The 20,827-nt window shown below is 38.4% G+C and overlaps 1 protein-coding gene across 2 annotated transcripts in view; it reads left to right on the top strand.

The window, feature by feature from the left end:
- The first annotated feature begins 4,256 nt into the window (after nt 1-4,256).
- KMT5B (lysine methyltransferase 5B) overlaps nt 4,257-20,827 on the top strand; it is a 42,680-nt gene continuing 26,109 nt past the window's right edge. The window contains exons 1-3 of one of the 2 annotated variants that reach the window (XM_081936023.1): nt 4,257-4,754; nt 17,373-17,608; nt 19,322-19,469. In XM_081936023.1, the coding sequence (XP_081792149.1) occupies nt 17,449-17,608; nt 19,322-19,469 (308 nt within the window). In that variant the 5' untranslated portion in view covers nt 4,257-4,754; nt 17,373-17,448. The remainder of the gene's footprint in view (nt 4,755-17,372; nt 17,609-19,321; nt 19,470-20,827) is intronic. The other variant, XM_081936024.1, reaches the window with a different exon arrangement.

Below are 20,827 nucleotides of genomic sequence, written 5' to 3'. Positions count from 1 at the left end.
TCCAAAATAGAAATTTGACTAAATTTATATCGCCACCCAGCTTGCCAAAAATGACTCTGGGCAGTATACAATAACATATTTTTATTAGATATTTTAACATATGGTAGGTGCTAAAAGGTAAACATGAAAAATATATTAAAAGTTAAAAAATAGACAAAAGAAAAATCAGGAAACACTACAGACCAAAAAAAAAGAAAGATATAAAGAAGTAACTTCTCATCTTTACAGCAGTTACAAATTGATTATCCATCCTCCTCCTTTAAGGTTACATTACATGATTACCTTCTTTCCATATAAATTATTTTTAATCAACACATCCATAAATAACCAATTCATTTTTCTCATTTTTAGCAAGAAGTCTATAAGAAGTTTCTAGTCATTCATAAAAGTTATTATTGTTTCATTCTGGCTCAAACTGGTCAATTGTGCCTTTTCTGCCACCTTTATAATGTATTCCTCCATTGTGAGTGTTTCAGTATTTTTCCACATTTGTGCATAGTCTCATTGTAGTTACCAGTCTTCCATAAATCTTTTCTAATTGGCTATCCAATTAGAATTGGATAGTCCGAATTAAAAAACATCCAAATGAAAAAAAATATCTGGTTTCATCTAAATATTAATCTTCAGCATTTTTTGCATCTTTATGTGTATTTGTATCCATTTTTTGTTTTTTTTTCACAAGTCTACTGTGAATAGTCAAATATCCCTTAATGTTTTTCACATTTCCAATATTAATTACAATTAACTTTATAAATCTTAGATATATCTTAATAAATCTTAGATAATGCTGTCCTGGACCAATGGTACATCTTTTTTAAAAGTTCTCCCTTAAATTATAAGTGAATTTCAGTCCTTTTAGCCACATTCTTTCCCATTGCTTCATCTGTTTATTATGACCAAAAGTATCAGCCCATTTTATGATGTACTTTTTAACTTGTTCTTTTGTTTCAAACCTCAACAAAATTTGATATATTTTAGCAATTACATGTTCAACCCATTTGTAGTCTGATCCCTTAACCACTATAACAAACTGGCTCTCTTTGTATGACACACTGAATTACCAATAAAGGAGAATATTTGTAGCTCAGGGTTGAAATGAGAATTCTTTGCTCCTCTCTGAGCTTGGTTGTTTTCTTGCAGACATTTTATTACCCAAACTAGGTAACATCATCAGTGCTTGTAAGAAGTGGAGTTTGCTCTCTGTTTATATTCTAGTGGCTTGCCCTATCAATGTTGGTGGGGATGGTCTTAGAGGTTCTTTGGCTAACAGTAAACAGCCCAACCAAAGAATCTCCAAGACCATTGGCACAAACACTGACAGGGCAAGCCACTAGAATATAAATTGAAAGTGAAGCCTACTCCTGACTACCGTTGATAATGTTATCTAGTCTGGGTAATGAAACGCCTGCAAAAAAAACAACCACCAAGCTCAGAGATAAACAAGGACTTCATACTGAAGGAGGAAATAACAAACCACTTCTGAAAAACCTCGCCAAGAAAACTGCAGGGATTGATGCAGGCAGTCTTTGAGAACAGACACGATTGAGTGGAAGATGTAGTCTACCTAACAATTTTCTCCAGTGTACTGCCTATTGAATTATCCATTCTGGGCTTGAAATGAAAGCTTTTGAACTATAAGTTTTATTCAATTAATCCAATTTTCTAGGTTTCTATGACACACTGAATTATCAACCACACCAGGTGTGCTTTCACAACAAACTAGACCAAGGCCATCTGGAGAAATCAAAAAATCCAAATGGTGGTTGTGAAAGAACTGAAGCCTCATACCTTTTGAATGCCCCTCCAATATACTGGTCTTGGCACATATAATCAAGATCAGTACCTTAATTTTATATTTATCTTTCAAGGCAAATATTGTTGTGCTACATGCCAATATAGTTTGCAGTTCAAGGTTTCACATGAAAACAGGCTACCCCAATCAGTCTGATTAACAGTAGATGCACCACATTACTTGCTATTGCACACAGCCCTTTAATCAAGGTCCAAAGCTCACTTATGAGTGACATGCCACAGCAACCATTATTCTGAGTGGGTTCAAATGTTACAGATATTCTGCCAGACATGAAGAACTATCCCATGGAAATCCCAGAACATAGAATTTGGAGCAATGGCCTTATGCTACAGGATGACAAATTTTGATTGAACATTAGAAAAAAAATCCTAATGTTAATAATTCAGCAATGGAACTGTTTGTTAACAAGGTGGTGAGTTTCCATTCATTGGATACCTTCAGATATAGACAACAAGGCATCTGTCATGGATGTTGTAACTGGAGTTCCTACACTATGTAGAAAGACAATAAGGTAGTCCTCATTTAGCAACTGCAGTTATGATAGTAAGTTTGCAACCAGTCCTTGCGTTTATAACCTTTGTGGGTCTTCAAAGCAAAGGAAAGCTGAGGAAAGATCATAAGCACAGTCATGGTTTCATTGAACAATTAATGCTTAATGACCAAATTGCTAGTCTCAGTTGTGATCACTAAACAAGGACACCTGTAATTCAAATTGGAAATGGATATTACCCCAGATTTGTACCACAAAAGCATGGGACCTTGTTTATATGGTCAGTTATGACAATGGGGGGAAGGAATTAAGATGGGAGCACATGCATTTTCAATAATTTCACTCATTGCTTAGATATGCTGTGGCAAACACACCACAGAGATTCTCCTAAATTAAGGATCTGAAAAAAATATCAGATATCCAATCTACAGTACCACTGTTGCTGAAAGTTTGCAAAACCATTCTTCATACTTATAAACTTACTCAGAAGTTTGCTATTTTCCCATTTCTTTCCTGCCCAGTTTTCCTTAGGTTCCCCTTTTTACCTTCCTTGAATCTGTTTAACTAATACATCTTTCCTTGTTGTTTATTAAACAGCTGATATAATGGTTATATAACAGAAGCCATGCTTTTGAGCTTTGCTCAAGGGTTGTGAAAACAGAACAATTCATTAATAACAGGAACTCTCCAACATATGTAAATACCTGTATACACAAGAGACCTAGTTAAAGGAAATGAGTAACAGTTAGCCTATTTAGGAAAGACCCCCAAGATATCTTCCCCAGAAAAGGATTAAGTTGCTGCAGTCCTCTATGTGTTTCTGCTCCAGATATAAACCTAAAATATGCAAAAGACCCAAACTACTGCAAACTGAAAGGGAACAAGAAAAGGGGAAGCCCAAAAGGTGACATTTGCGATTATGACAAAGAAAGCGATGAAAAGCTAGAGAAAGCTTAGGTTGTTGGTATACGGAGTCAAGTTTTAGCGACCAAATTAACCCACAAGCCAGCCCTCCGAAGATCAAAGCGAAATGACAGCCGCCCACAGGATGCACTAAAAGAATATGACACCAAGTTGTCTATCCAGCCCTCTTCGGAAAATATTTGTTTAGGAGAGAAACACACCCCCCCCATTGCGCATCGCGCAGGACAGCCCCACTCCCCTGGGTTGCCAACGTCTTCACCTTTCCCCACACATTTTATTTTTCCGCGAGCAACGTTTGCGAAAGGCTGCCGCTGCTTACAGAATTGAGGGGGGGGGCGTCTTTTCCAGGTGACAGGTCCCTTGTCATCACCCGTCACTTTCCCTTTTGTTAGAGAAATGAGATGGGGGGAGGGGGAGCAAACGACCAACGACTCATCTAAGGTTTGTTCAGTATTGAGGAACCAGAGCCTCGTGCAACCTTTTTTTTCTAGAGACTTTTGCCCCACCCAGGCTTCGGTGGGCTAAGTTGTATAAAGGAAGTGTGGACAATCGGATCTGGATTCGGATTCCTTCTTCTCGCGGACTCTTCATACGGAGCCAAATTAGGCACCTCGAATCCAGGGGACCCACGCCCGAGTAACTTGCAGCCAGGGAGCTGCACCCGCCTCGGCCATTCTCTGTTTAAGGGCAGAGGAATTAGGTTGAAAGCCCCGAACCGAGCGGCCCGCACCGGCTTGACGGGGCTTCGCCAAAGCTCGGGTTTATTTAAAGGGCTGGAGAGGAGGGAGCAGGGCGGATTGATTTTTAATGGATTTCTTTCGGTCTCTCAAAACTCTACTAAACATCTCTTGTTTATCCGTGTATCCCTCCGCTTCGAACCTTGCGAGGGATGTGTAATCGTATTGGCAATGTTCTTCCGCCTCCCATAGAGGTGTCGGGACTGCGGAGGCGATGCTTGCTTGGTACCTCTCTTCGGCCCCTCGAGTTAAACCAGTACACTAAGGTAAGAATCTCTGTGACGATGTATTCCTCCGCTCTCGCAAAAGAGGCCCTCTTCCAATCTGGAGTGTTCCTCCGCCTTCTCGGAGCGCACAAGCAGGAGGCGTTTCTTATGGCCGTGCGAGGAAGCCAGGGGGCCTAGAGAAAAGACAAAAGGCTTTTGCGCACAGCAGGATTTCGCCCGCGCGGGTCTGCTGGAGGTGACGGGCTCTCCTCGTAGAAGACTCGCAACGTGCCGCGGGCCCCGTTGTAGCGCTGCGGGGTCGTTCTGTACGGCCTCGGGGACTTCTTCTCGCGGACGCGGCGGATGGATCTCTAGGCAGCGTTGCCCGAGATAATTCGCCTTTCGGTGCCGCCATCTTGGATTTTAATCCGCCATTTTTCCCCCTTGGAATTATTTTTATTATTATTTTTTATGATTAATTTTTTTCCGCCTCTGGTTGGGAGTCTCAGCCTGGACGACAGAGGCTTTGGATTCGGGGGCCGCGGGGGGCAAAAAGGACGGCGGGGCCCGGTGGCAATCGGGAGGTGAGTGCTTCGCGTGGACGAAAGGGGGGGGGAGCTGCAACTGGCACACGGGCAAGGGCCCCACTCCTTCCGGGGAGGGGGCGGGAGGGAGAAGCGAGGCCCGCTGGGTGGGCCTGGTCCGAGGACACAGGCGGTTTTTGGGGGGGCTGCTTTTCGTAGCTGAGGAAAAAGGGGGTCTCCCTGGCAGAAAAAAAAATGTGGGGAGGACCTTTATTTCCCGTGGGGCTCGGCCTAGGAGGGGGTCTGTTGGTTCCCCCCGGAGAGAAAGACAATGCGATATAGGGAGTGGGGCTGAGGGAAGGACCGGCCGAGTTGAGAGGGCGGCGAGGGGCAGGGAGGGGGAGAAAGCTCCGAGAGATGCTCGGTAGAGCTCTGAGGGAAGGAACCGGGCCTTCCTCGCAGGGCCGGAGGACGCCTGTCAGGCTGGAGGAGGCAGCGGGAGCCCGGCGGTATCGGAAGAGGCCTTGGCCAGTTAGAGACCCCGACTCGCCGCACCCCCTTGTGGGCTCCCATATGCGGGCAGCTGCTGTGGGTCGTTTCCTACGCTCGCGTCTCCAAGGAGCTGGGAGGACTTGGGGCTGAGCTCCCTCGGGGTTAGGCCTCGCGGGGCTTATTAGTCTCCAACGCTTCCCCTGGAGGGCAGGGATCTTTGGATGGGCTCTTTCCGGGAAAGCGGAGCTTGGGAGCCCGCTGTTGGTAGGAAAAGGGCCGGAGGAAGGTAACTGGTCCTGGGCGACCGAGGCTCCCGCACACCCGCTTGGGATTTAGCAGCTATGACAGCTGACATTCCTGCGCTCCTGTGGCATTTTCAGGGAGACAGGCCGGAGCGAGGTTTCTCCACGAGGTTCGTAAGCCCGATTCTTGTTCTGAGGGGGTCGTTATTTTCTCTGAACGTTTCTGAGAGGTTTGGGTGGTCGTGCCCGAGGCAGAAACAGACATGACTGGACCGGGTAGGGGTTGACTGTTGAAAGCTCGCCGCCCTCGGCCGCTGAGAAAAGCCAGAGGCGGCCTGTAGGGGGCGCTGGAGATTTAGAAAAGAGTCTCTAAAGTAGCAGGGACTTCGTATCCACCGTCCCAATCAAGCAATGAGAGCAAGTTCAGCTATTCCTTGTCAGCGATTTTTCAATAAAGGGTAGTCCTCGATTTAGTTCGTTTAGTGACCGTTCAAAATTACAAGGGCACCGAAAGAAAAAACTTATGACCATTTTTCACACCTATGACCGTTTGCAGCATCCCTATGGACACATGATTTACATTCAGATGCTTGACAACTGGTTCATATTTGTGACAGTTGCAATGTCTCGGGGTCATGTGATAATCCTTTGTGACTTTCTGAGGAGCAAAGTTAGTGGGGGAAGCCAGATTCACTTAACAACCATGTTACTAATTTAATAACTCCAGTGGTTCAGTTAACAAATGTGGCAAGAAAAGTCGTAAAATGCGGCAAAACTCAACAAATTTCTCACTTAGCAACCTAAATTCTGGGCTCAATTGTAGTCATAAGTCTAGAGTTACCTGTACTGGGGTGCATTTGAAGTGTTGTAGAATGAAACTCTCACTAGCTAGGAAGATAATTGTTAGGGGAAGAAAGAATGCAACAGTCCCTTTTGATTATTGTGAATCTGAATCACATTATTTTTGGTTCTTAACATTTTTTCCTAAACATGTTTGTTTCAAAGAATATGACAATACTTGCTAACACAATTAGATGGTAACATCAAGAAGGTAGCATGTTTGAGAAGAAAAATGTCTTTGTTGTCTAGCAGGTTTGTTTTGTTTGTTTGTTTATTGGATTTATATGCCACCCTTCTCCCAAAGGACTCAGGTTGATTAAAGTTGATAACCTACTGTGCTATATAATGTGAAATAGAAATAGATACAGAACTATATTATTGTATCACAAAGTCGATTGAAAAATAGTTATTTTTAAACAATATTTTAGGGCACTTGGCATTACTCAAAAGCTTTCTGGTACACTCAGAGGAGAAGGCATATAATATTGAATAAGTATTTCTTAAAGACTTCTGGCCCAAATATTGCTGATATTGCCCTGTGCGGGAAAGCTACAAGCAGACTCTGAACTGTATTATAACTGAGGGTGTGCTTTCATTTAGTGTAGGATACAAATATCACACTAGTAGATCTAATCCAGTATTCTCTATTCTGGAACCTACACTTAATAAACACTGGAAGTTGCAGTCCTAAAACATCTGAAATTTACCAGTTATGGAACATAAACATAATCTATGCTTTGCAGCAGGAGTGAGAGAGAAAGAGAGAGATGATCCATGGATTATTTTTCAATATACAGAAATTCCATGGCCAATTAGTACAGTATGGAAAACATACCCCAACTATAAAAAGTTTGAAAATCATTGGTATAAATTGAGCTATATTTCATTCTTCCAAAATAAGGGCTAAAGTAACCTGTGAAATCATAAAGTTGTATGATGACTGGATTGTCAGGTGTAACAGTGCAGATTTAGCATGGTAAAATGCTTCATTATTTTCACATTAGGTAAGATTTGACTAAAATGCTTGTTCTTATCTAATGTTTTCTCTATATGAGTTGAGTGTCAGAACATTAAAAATATATGAATCCCACCTGTTGTCTATCGTGATTTGTCCAAACAGATATACTGTATCTTTAAATTTCTTTGTGCCGAGTAAGTCAAAAGGTTCTAGGAAAGGTAAAATTAGCCTTTTATTGTGGATGTATATTTGGAACTGTGCAGAATTTGAAAAGTTTAGTTGAAGACATCTGTCACATCTGTCGCTTCTATTTATTTACAAATTTATCAGCTTCTTGATAGCATAATCATGAAATTTAAAATATCTGCACTTTTTAAGATGTCCATGCCAACTTTACTTTTTCTTTTTGAGTCTTTTTCCCAAATGCATACTTTTTGTTCATACTAAATTAGGCTGTTTGGTGGGATGTTGTTTTTTGTATTTAGATAAAGTATCTTATAAAAACAATGCTAGCCATTGAAAAAAGAAAAATCTATCTGTATACAATATTAATATTCAACTTAGTGGTAAAATTTTGTGTAAGCTTGAAGTTCTCTACAAGAGTCTTATTCAAGCTAGATAGTAAACAAAGAGATGGGGGAGGCACTGATATTGTATGTGTGCATTAGTAACAGTTACTAAACAAAGAAAAAATGTACCTATTTTTTTCTACCTATTTTTTCTTCTTTCTCCTTTGTCAAATAGGTACAAACCAAATTGTTATTAATGATTTTATAGAGATAGCATCATACTAGAGTTTCACAATGTATTATATGTATTTTTATTTTAATTTATCAGTGGTGTACATGGCAATAGTTTCCACTATTCCATTTTTTAATTTTTTCTATTTCATAACCTATGAAAATTATATTAAATATATTAATGTTGTTAGGCAGATATATTTTGCATTTTAGATAGATCTTAAGACATTTTTTTTCTTTTGAGAATGTGACCTACTTTTGAATTTTAGCCATTAAGAAAGGCATGTTGGAATGGTGGTTTTTTTTTTTTTTTTTGTATCTAACTTGTAAATACAGTAAGAATTCTGAGATTTGGAGTGGGGTTTTGTTTTTTTGTTTTGTTTGTAATCAGCAATTATTTAAAAATATTTCATGTATATTGATTAACGGGGTATCATGAAATTATAGCAATGTACAATGGGGCACTGTCTTTACTAGGAGTGGTATTAATGTTAGATAATGTAAGCTTTTAGATTCTCTATAATGCTTAATTATACATTAACCATTAAACAAATGGTTCTGTCAGTTATGTTAATACTGCATGATATGCTGACAGAACTATGCTGTATTTTAAATTTAGCAAATTAGGCAAGTCCAACCTATTGTCTGTCTTCATATTTCCCTAGGGCTTTCATTGTTACATTGTTAGTTAATTCCATTGTGATTCAAAAGCTTGTGAGTGTGCAAGTCCTGTCTTTTCTGCCAACCTCTTTATGGTTCCGATACATTCTTTAGATTAGAGAAGTCATACATGCAGTAGATATGGTAATAATGACTGGCATATCAAACTTTTTCTATATCGGTTTGTCATTCCTTGTGAATATGCTGGCACAATATACTAATGATAATTTATTGTTCATAAGTTTGTTAGAATGATGTTACAAAGACCAGAATTTCCATTGCTGAGCTATGTGATTGTAAAACGCGACTTCACTTAGCAATGGATATTCCAGCAGTCCCAGTTGCTGTGGTTAACCAAATCACAGCCGGTCATTAGGCTAGGACCCATTCCAATCCAAACATTCCTGGCTTGGTCCCCTAGTCCAGAGTCTTGAGAAGGCAAAGAATTGCCTTTCCTTACCTGCTTGTCTCCCCCCTCCCACTCCATTTCTACATTTTGGGACACCCCGCACTATGTCCTGCTGCTCTGTGCTTCACTGGCATTGCCCTTTGCCATCTTCTTGCTCCCACTGCTGATGGGATATGCCCAACCTGGCATTTTTCAAGGCAGCTGCTGGCTCTGCCAGGCCTTCTTCCTGGGGTGATGTGCTCCCTTGTCCAATTCAAAGCCTCACATGAGGCCACGTGTAATTTGGACAAATGTGCATGCAACCTTGGGAATATAATTTTTTTTATTATACAAACATGTAAAATACACACACACAAAACTTAGACATACACCACATTTACACAATACAATACGAACAGGGTTCCTGTTCTTTCTAATAGCAATTGCCTCTCAATATCGCTCACCTTATATTGTTTCCCCTTCTATTATATTTCATTTGTATTTCACCATTCTTAAGAATGGGAATATAATTTTTAATACAATGAATAGCGGCTCAAAGTATTCAGTAAAGACATAATACAAGTACACTGATTGGGGTAATGTCTGTATAACCAGAATACTTTTTTTTATTAATAGGCCTTGGGTGAAGGTCAGATCACATATCAATATTGCAAGATTATGCATAGTTCTAAGAGGAACAGATTTGCGTAAGACTTGGTAAGACTAAGTGGTTGTGGATTTTTTTTACCCCCCCTCCCCCATCAAGGATGTTTTAACCATTGGATGAATTAGGTTGTACTTAACTATTTGAGACAGGTACTGACTTAGTCATCCTCCTGGATTGGCAGCTACTGCTCAATAGTAGGTGGCTGCCTGACCAAGATTTTTGTGTGTGAAAGTAACTCGCAGTCACGGTTTCCATTTCTGGATGATAATATATTGTTTAAAGTTTATAACAAAAGTTAAATTTATATGGGGCAGAAGTATGAGCCAGTTGAATATAGCAGATGAAGATGCTGCACTAGAAGCTAGGAAACCATCTGTTTATATACTCTTATAAGGCACACAATTATTCTATTAAATTGTACTATATTTGTTTTTATTCTTTGTACAGAAGACACAGTATTTCCAGAGGCCTTTCCTCATTCCCAATTGAATTCCATGTTTTAAAATGTGACACATTTTTAAAGGAATTTATTGCAACTTTACACCTTTTTATATTGGAACTATATTGTTTCGTGTAGTGGAGTAATAATGACATAGTTTAGTCACAGTGCTAAGTGTTTAACATGAAAGAGATATGATTTCATGCCTCTTTTCCCAGAAGACCTGGACCTGCATACCCTAGCTTCACCTCCTGCCTTGGTATGTGGCTTACTAGTTCTTGTTATGTTACCTGTCTAAAGAGTATATCATAGATACCTTTATTCTTGTCCATGGTACTATATCTAGGAAGGTAGGAATCTTATATTCCATATTACATCCTGGTAATTTAAAAGGGAAAAAAAAATAAAGCATGTTTTGTATTTTTACTTTCTGTGCTTATGGCATTAACGCATTTGTCAGTTTTTTCTCTCCATTTTGTTTTTGGGACTAGATCAATCATAAGAGATAAAATTTATCAGTTATTTTTTTCAAAAAAAATTATAAATCTTAGCAGAAAAGGGAAGTCAGAACAGTCTTAACACTCTATTATTAAAACTCAACCTGTCACTATTAGAATTTTGATATAAATCTAGGTTACTGGGACAGGTGTAAACAAATTCTCAGAGGACATGATTAATCTCATAAGACTGTAAAGTGCTGTGTAAATGGGAGGGATATTTTCCTCTCTCTTTGTCAGTTGAAGACTGGAAGTTATCATTTGCTGTTTTTCATACTATTTTGTGCCAAATCTTGACAGATTGGTAGAAGTGCTAAGAGAAAGTACTGTAGTAAATTCTAATTGAACTAATGTAGCTCCTCCTACCTAATCTAGAATCTTAAATCTACTTTCAAATTGATACATTAGAATTGCTTACAGCTAGTTGACTTTAGGTTTTGTAGGAGGGGAGTCAGGTTGGTGGCAAAAAAAAAGTCAGGAGTCTGCACATTTTTCAACTGAGAGTTTTTGTTACAAGGCATAAGCTTTTGTGAGCTACATTTCACTTCATCAGATGCACTGCCTAGATTGTAGGGTGGAAATAGAGGTGTGATGTGGGGCAAAAGGAGGGAAAATAGATTGGTTATGCAATTGCCAGTTACCTCTATTACGAGAAAGATTATAAGAATCAATTAACAGTAGAAATGCATTCAAACACATTGTGTTTGTTGAGACCTCCTAAGATTCCCTCAAGTGTTTTGATGGACGTAAGTTCAACAGTATCTTGCTTGATGGTGCTGTTAAGTCCGCTTTTACAAAACAGTCATTTTGTAATATTCTACAATGTAATTTGGGAAGTTGAAATGCTCAAATATTATTTAGTGTTGTGGCCTGATGTCAAACTTGTGTACATCAATTATTTTATACAAAGTTTGTCTTATATGTTCTATATAGAACTCAGAGGGACATTGCTGGCAAATTATGGTAAATACCACATTGGGGAAGAACACATGAAAATACTTGTATTCGTTTATGGGACAAAATAGACATGTGGCTTCAGAGTTTGATTCCCATATTGTCATAATTGTCTTGCTTGTTGCTTTGAGAATCTGCTTCAGGTTCAGTGATTGGCAGTATGCAAATATTGGCTTGCCACAGAAAATGTGGTATTGTACAGTATGAGTATAGCTGATCAATAATGCATTTGAGTGACTTGAACCTCAGGTGACAACTAGAGGTATCTTGTTTCTATGGTCTGTCTTTTAATAGGTCCTCCATTCAACTGGTTAAATTGCTTTTCTTATTGATCTCATTGAATGAGTAAATTCAGTTTCCCGAATGACTGATTTAATCCCATCAGTTTAATGTATCAATCAGGTGGGTCAGAAGAAATGTGGTTGTAGCATAGAGCCTGGCTATAAATGGTAGATTAGGTGGTGTATTCTGGGTGGAAGTTGGAAGTATATAGATATGCTGCATAATCTATAGGTTTCCTGTTGATGTTTTTATCTCCACTATATAATTTTACGGTGACATCAAAGGAAGTGAACTTGTTCTGGGGCTGAAGTTGATGGACGGGTGAAAGTTGTTGAAGTCGTGGTGAAATTTGATGAGAGATACATTTCAATGGCCAGATGATAAAAAATGTCTTCACTGAATCTCAAGCCAAGGAAGGGCTTCAGGATCTGAGCATTAAGAATGCATTGTTCTAGGCCAGCCTTGAAGTTGCTGCTAAAGTGCAGGGCTATAAACCAGAAGAATGAGTTCTAGTGTTCCCTTAGGCTTGAATCTGACTGGATGATTTTAGGCCAGTCACACATTCTCATTCCAATCCACCTCTTGTGGAGAAAATAGGGCATGTTGTTGCCAAAGCTGAAGTAAAGGCCCCTTCTTCCTTGTTCCAGAGTACAAGGATATGTAATGTAGGTTTAATTTACAGAAAATCAGATTCTGAATGTTTATTTATTTATTTACATTGCATCTCTACAAATAACTCAATGCGATGAACATAGGTAATATTATTTCTTCCTCCTATTTTCTTCAACCCTATAAGGTGAGTTGGTCTGAGAGAGTGTGATTGGCCCAAGCTCACCCAGTTGGCTTTCATGCCAAAAGTAGGATGAGAATTCAGTATCCTGGTGCCTAGGCCAGCACCTTAACCTTTAGACCAGGGTCCTTAACCTGTTTGGAATCAGACCATTCAAGCATCTACCTCTCATGTGGCGCACCTACCACTCATACAGAACCATCCTCTTTCCCCCATCCTCCTGCTGGGCCATTAAGACAGAAAGCTTGGAGACTGCTGCTCTAGATTGCTGCTCTAGGCTTAGGGGGGGGACGGGACTAATATTAAGAGCAGTTTGACAGTGGAATTAGTTACCCAAGGGGCAATTTCTTCACTGGATCTGTTCAAGGAAACATTAGACAGCCATCTATTTAAAACGTCTTTATTTGGATTCTATAATGTAGCCAAGGTTGGACCTGGTAACTTAAATGGTCCTTTCCATCCCTATTTGAAATCTTCAATGCTTAATTGAAGTAAGCAAGGGGCAGAATTCCCTACACGCACTCTGAGAAGGCTAGAAGGGAGAATGTGACTTTACTCCCTTAAATACAGAGACATTGAAGTAAATGGATGTGTGGATTGTAATGAGGCTCTGTAATACGATGCAGCATAAAACTTTCCTGAGATTATGTATATGTAATGTAGATTATATTTGTGTGGTTAGGAATAGAGTTCTTAAGGGGGAATCTTCTTTATTCCTTGGAAAACACTTGGTGTAATTTTGCAACTTAATATATAGTTTTTAAATTTTAATATGAATGTATCAACTATTTCACATCTCTTTCTGAACTATTAGGACATTGCTGTCCAGAATGTGGGAAAAGTTTCAGATTTGAAAGTTTTTTGACGCAAAATGGACTTTTTCATCCTTTAAAGAAATGCTCTAAAATTCAGGGTCATTTCAAACTTGAGACACATCTGGCAGGATCAGAAGTGTGTCATGGCATTTCCTGTGAGATCCAAATAATCCATTTCACATGCAAATTTTCAAACTTCCAAGTGTCTTCAATCCTATAGCGCTAGCTTCAGTCTTTATTCAGAATTGAATTAATTAAACAGGCAGACAGATTGTAAATAAAATATGTCATATTAAAGTAGTTAGCTCAGTTTCTTGAAGATTTCTAAGGGGAGATACCCAGCTATGGGCAACAAGTACATTTTAATTATCACTGCCTATTTTCATCCCTGGCATACCACTTTTTCTGTTTCCAGTTTTCACCAGTTTTTCATCTCACTGTGCTGCAGAAGCTAAAACAAAAATAGCACTCTGCATCCAATAGGTGCTATAGAAATAAAAGCCCAATGTCTGGATATGTTTTTGAAGGATAACTTGGGAAATGTTCAATTAATTGCATACATGACTATTAAGTATCTTAGAAATGTAAAGGGGAGAAACAGATAAAGAAAAATACCCAGATGAAAGATCAAATTATAGATCTGATTTCCATAGAAAGCCCATAAAAGTCAATAGATGGAGAGAAACACAAATATATCTACTAATTTGGTTGCTTGTTTGCCAATTCTGACTTTTCTTTGCATTTACCTATTTTAAACTTCAGTACAAGTAGATCAGAATTTACCTCTGCCTATGGTATCATAAATTTCTTCACCTCCTGTGTAGTTTACAAGGCATATTCTAGACCAGTCACGGCGAAGCTTTTTCACCTCAGATGCCAAAAGCACCCCCATAATTTAATGTCCCCACACACTGTGCTCTCTGCGCATACACACATGACCCCCCCGGTGCCCTGCGCGTGCACGCATGGCTTTCTTGGAGCTTGGGGAGGGCGAAAATCGCCTCCACCGCCTCCCGAAGGCCCTCCAGAGGCTGGAAACTGCCTGTTTTCCGACTTCTGGTGGGCCCTGTAGGGCCATTTTTCTCCCTCCCAAGGCTCCAGAGGCTGTCTGGGGAGAGCGTAAAATGGCCCACGTGCAAACCAGAAATTTGGGAACTGACTTCCAGGTTGCCCGTTGGGCCATTTTTCTCCGTCTAGAGGCTTCAGAAGACTTTCCTGAAGTCTATGGAGAGCGAAAAACATCCCAATGTGCAAACCGGAAGTCTGTTCCCAAAATCCATTCCGATTTATGCGTTGGGCCGTTTTTTCCCCCTCCAGAGAGAAAAACGGCTGAAAACCAAGCCCAAAAATCAGCTGGCCAGCGCAATGGAGCTGACAGGACAACGCCTCACGTGACTTCAGAAATGGCTCCATGTGCCATAGGTTCGCCATCATGGTTCTAAACATTGGATAGGTCAGTTGTTCACAAAGTCAATTGCAAAGTTATGTTCCCATCTCTGGAGATACAAGGAAAATTATTGTTGACCTCAAGTCGAAGCTTTTATTTGAAAAGTTTTCTGTCCTCTACCCAAATCAGGCTGATTATGTTAATTATCCTGATTTAAGAGTTAGGAGAAGATCCTGATTCCTAAGATCATTATTACTCCAGTACTCTCCTTGAAAAAACTGCCACACCCCCATCTCTCTATTCTTTTATTTTTAACCTGGTGCCATCTCATAGCCTTAAAGTTGCATGATTTTATTAGGATAGTAACCTAGAGAGTTAGGATTGGAACTAGTTGTGCTATGAGTTCTTTATCAGATATGATTTTTCGTAATCATCAGGTTCCTCACTTCTGAGGAACTCATGAGAAGGTTTGAGTAGCGTCATAACATCTTCATCGGATTATGAATATTGTTATATCTAGTTAGACCTTAAAATTGCCTTCAGAAGAGAAGCAAGATGTTACAAATTTCCCCATCTTCTAACTTGAGTGTTTTTGCCATGGTCAGAATACTTTTATTGTGGCAAAAGGGTTTGTTGTGGACAGAGGGTTCTACAAAGTGAAGGGGAACAGTTTGCAAAGCAACCAAGAGAAACTTTGTTTTAATGGAAAAATTATAATATACAGTGGGGCAAAAAAGTATTTAGTCAGCCACCAATTGTGCAAGTTCTCCCACCAATTTATTTGCAAATTATGGTGGAAAATAAGTATTTAGTCAATATCAAAAGTTCATCTCAATACTTTGTTATATATTCTTTGTTGGCAATGACAGAGGTCAAACGTTTCCTGTAAGTCTTCACAAGATTGGCACACACTGTTGCTGGTATGTTGGCCCATTCCTCCATGCAGATCTCCTCTAGAGCAGTGATGTTTTGGGGCTGTCGCTGGGCAACACGGACTTTCAACTCCTCCAAAGATTTTCTATGGGGTTGAGATCTGGAGACTGGCTGGGCCACTCCAGGACCTTGAAATGCTTCTTACGAAGCCACTCCTTCATTGCCTGGGCGGTATATTTGGGATCATTGTCATGTTTAAAGACCCACCCACGTTTCATCGTCAATGCCCTTGCTGATGGAAGGAGGTTTGCACTCAAAATCTCATGATGCATGACCCCATTCATTCTGTCCTGTACACGGATCAGTCGTCCTGGTCCCTTTGCAGAGAAACAGCCCCAAAGCATGATGTTGCCACCCCCATGCTTCACAGCAGGTATGGTGTTCTTTGGATGCAACTCAGCATTCTCTCTCCTCCAAACATGACGAGTTGTGTTTCTACCAAACAGTTCTATTTTGGTTTCATCTGACCATATGACATTCTCCCACTCCCGCTCACCGTTCTTGTGATTATTTTGACCCCACGGGGTGAGATCTTGCGTGGAGCCCCAGATCGAGGGAGATTATCAGTGGTCTTGTATGTCATTTTCTAATTATTGCTCCCACAGTTGATTTGTTCACACTAAGCTGCTTGCCTATTGCAGTTTCAGTCTTCCCAGCCTGGTGCAGATCTACAATTTTGTTTCTGGTGTCCTTCCACAGCTCTTTGGTCTTCACCATAGTGGAGTTTGGAGTGTGACTGTTTGAGGTTGTGGACAGGTGTCTTTTATACTGATAACAAGTTCAAACAGGTGATACAGGTAATGAGTGCAGGACAGAGGAGCCTCTTAAAGAAGAAGGTACAGGTCTGTGAGAGCCAGAAATCTTGCTTGTTTGTAGGTGACCAAATACTTATTTTCCACCATAATTTGCAAATAAATTCTTTCCAAATCAGCCAATGTGATTGGATTTGTTTTCTCATTTTGTCTCTCATAGTTGAGGTCTGCCTATGATGCCAATTACAGGCCTCTCTCATCTTTTTAAGTGGGAGAACTTGCACAATTGGTGGCTGACTAAATACTTTTTTGCCCCACTGTATATCAAGAAATGTAGTACAGGTAGTCTTTGACTTACAACCATTATTGAACCTGATTTTTTTATTATTAAGCAATGCAGTTGCTAAGTGAGTTTTGCCCCATTTTGTCACAGTTGTTAAGCAAATCACTGCAGTTGTTAAGTGAATCATGAGGTCATTAAGTGAATCTGGCTTCCCTCTTGACTGCTCATTGGAATCCAGTTGGGAAGGTTACAAATGGTGATCACATGACCCTGGAAGAGTGCAGCTGTCATAAATACGTGCTAGTTGCCTGAATTTTGATCACATGATCAAAATGTGGGATGATGGGGATGCTGCAACAGTGTGAAAATCGGTCACAAATTGCTTTTTTTCAGTGCCATTGTAACTTTGAACAATCACTAAACTAATGTTCGTAAATTGAGAACTACCTATACAAAATGTGTAAAAAAAGGCTATGTATTATTTTTATATATTATTATATAGCATTAATAAAATTGCATTGAATAGTTTATTTATGTTTGTGCATTCTTTTTCTTTTAGGAAACTGGACTACCATTGATTTCCAAAAGCCTTTGGAAGAAGGACTAAATGCAACGGGGGCAAATTGTCTGTGGGAATGAAGTGGTTGGGAGAATCCAAGAACATGGTGGTGAATGGCCGGAGAAATGGAAGCAGGTTATCTAATGACCACCATCAAAATCAGTCCAAATTACAGCATTCTGGGAAGGAAAATCCAAAGACTGGCAAAAATGGAGTTGAGAGACGGTCCAGCAGATGTATGTATTTGTTAATGTGCTAGGATGATCTCAAGTTATCATCTTTGTTAATTTTTAAAAGGCTGTATTTGCCAAGTATATTTTCTTTCTTGTATATATTTTTAAAAGTTTTTCTCATTTATATATGATGACACAGTAATGTGCGTAAATAATTTATACTTTTTTAAATAAATTGAAGTCCCAATGAAAGCTTAAGTGTGAGCCTTATAGTCTTCCTTTCAATGTTAAAACGTTGCTAATGCATAGTTTGCAGTGGTAAAGAATTCAGTTTTCCACTTATTTATAATTTGTCCCAGAAAGTATCAGTAGAACACAATCTACAGTCACAATATTCAGGGGAGTGTATGTTTACAGGAGCAATTTTAAAGATAACCTACTCATAATTGTTTAATTTCATTTCCATGTAGATATTGGATCTGAGTTAAAGTGATAGAATATTAATTTAAAAGAAACAAATAACCTGAAGATTTAAAGGCAAACTTAATTTGAGTTTCCATTTCTGATTATATAAGGGTAATTTCTTCTGGGTTTTGGTTGATTAAAATGTTGCCATTTATTATCTGTTTCACATAGGGAAACAAGTTTACATGCTTTACTATTTTTAATGGTCATAAAGATTCATATGGCTTATATGGCTTCATTTTTCAGAGCAACTCCAAGTAAGACATTCTTGCTGTCACGTCATACTTCATATGTCATTATACAACTAGGCCAAGACCAAAATTACACTACTGAAGTCAGTACTAATTTAATAATCCAGCAGAGGTACATAACTTGCTACTTACAACAATCACTTCTCCTTTCCTTTTGTAACTGGAGAACTTCTGATTAGGATAGAAGACTTTGATTTGCTTTAGGTTTTTGGACATAGAATATGGATTTATCCTGAAATCAAGCATGCAATTAAAAGGATTTGTTTTGTGCTCAATATCAACATGTTAAAACTGAATAGCAAATTATTCATTGGTAGATTGTGCTTGCATCCTTTTTCTTTATATAACATATTTTATATGAAATCATGACTCCTTTATTATACGGTTTACTGAATGTACCAACTGCAAATCAATCACTTCATACCATTACACCTAATTTTAAGGAATACCTGCAGGCTGCACTAAAAATGCTGGTTGTTTATATGTGATAACATTTTAAAATCAGAGAGTGGTTATTTTTATTTAATGTTTGAGGAATAAAATGAAAGAGACATGTGAATTGATATCAGAATAGAGAGGATTTGCTAGGAAGCGGTGTTAGTATTTCACAAAAGTAAAAATATATACGTTCAGACCACTGTCAGATAAAATACGATATAAATTCTATAAGCTAAATTACTTTTATCTAATGAAAATAATTCATCTGAGATGCTGTACAACATACATTGTAAAGCGCACTCATTAATTCATACAAAAGATGACAATCATCTTTTGGCTCTTTATGATATATGCATTGTTCATTCCCTGAACATTTCCTATGGGACCTCACTTGAAAGTCTCTGTTCAGTCATGTGGTAACTTCTGTCGTCACAAATATCCTGGTGAAAATGAATCTTATGCATAAACAGCATTGTGCCCACCACTGGACCAACACATACTTGGAATAAGCTTCTGCATTATTCTTAAGATTCCTGCTTTTTTTCTTGTTCCCTATACAAGGAGAAAGATTGATACAATTCAGTGTTCAGTATCAGCTAATCATTTGTTTTGATTTATGCAGGTAGTGGTGGTTCGGGATTTGAGGGCCAAAGTCGCTACGTGCCTTCTTCTGGAATGTCTGCCAAGGAGCTATGTGAAAATGATGACCTAGCAACTAGTTTGGTTCTTGATCCATATTTAGGCTTTCAAACACATAAAATGAACACTAGGTAATTGTTTTATTATTGAGCAAACATAAAGCCTTATTTGTTTTAGTTGAAACCTAGGTGGATCTGACAAATTTAAAGTGTAAAAAATAATAACCCAGTACACTGGGAATTAGGTATTTAATTGAGGAAAATTTGACTGCTTTAATTCATATTTATTTTTTGTGTTCATTAACAAGTTCTTCATAAGCCCTCAAGCTGCATTTATGAAAGGCAACCTTCATCAAAGATTTCAAGATACTAGATTTGTTTCCTTCATCCTATTTTCTGGACTATCCTGGCAATCAACCCATCTTTATTGGGTTTTCCTGAAATTATTTGTTTTGCTTTTTAAGGATTTTTTTGGTTACTCCATTTTATGCATGGATGATGTTACAATGCCCAAAGAATTGAGAATGGATAGTATATAGACCACTACATAATAGCTAATGAATGAATTACAGCAACATGAAGGTATTTTAATGAGCATTGTGTAATGGTTACTTTATTTTATTATATAAGTAGGCAAATTATTTAAAGTAACTAATAGAGAGAAGATGATAGATTTGCCAGTTGTGTTTTTGAAAGAATTGTGTCTTATTAGAAATCACATTCTTTTAAGTTTTCTTCTATTCCTAGTATTACTGCTATTCCTTAGGCTTCATAATTAAAAAAAGCTCCATAAAGAGCTTTTAATTATATGGCATATTCTCTCTGTGTGTGTGTGCTTGTGGGTCTATCTTTGTGTGTGTGAGGTGACTGGAATATAACATTTTTTGAGCAAAAAACCTATTCAACATTTCAACAGCATGTAAAAAATGTTGATACTGTGAATATATTTCTTATTTATTTTTAATACCAAGAAAAATATTAGGATTTGTTGCTTTACAGCCATCCCTAAATTTGAAGCTTGACCTTTGTAAGATTGACCTTAAAAATATCATGTTAAATTAAAATATCTCAACCTAAATTATTAAGATGGATTATAGTTTCCTTTTTTGTTTGATTGACAAAAAAGTAAAAAGATACAAGAAAAATACTTTACATACAAGAAATATAATTGAGTCTCTCATTTTTAAACAGGTCATTAAACCTAGATTGCACAAGACAATATGCATCAATTCTATTACATCAATAAAAACTCAACTCACACATATAAGTAAACATGTATTTGTAATCCCAAATTGTAAATCTGTGTAAGTCTGTCTTTCCAACATTGAACAATGTTCTTCTTTGCTATCCTCAATGCTTGCTAAATCTATAGTTCTTTATATAGCAGTATTCTACAGGTTTGGTGTGTAACATAATATATTTAATACACTGAGATGTATGAGAAAGGCAATATGGGATTCAGGATTATTCAGTTGTTTATTGGGTCTTTT

The sequence above is a fragment of the Natrix helvetica genome, assembly GCF_964273705.1.
Source record: "Natrix helvetica genome assembly, chromosome: 1".
In the NCBI taxonomy this organism is placed as follows: Eukaryota; Metazoa; Chordata; class Lepidosauria; order Squamata; family Natricidae; genus Natrix; species Natrix helvetica.
The sequence above is the reverse complement of the archived record's forward strand: the minus strand, read 5'-3'. Positions and strand labels throughout refer to the sequence as shown.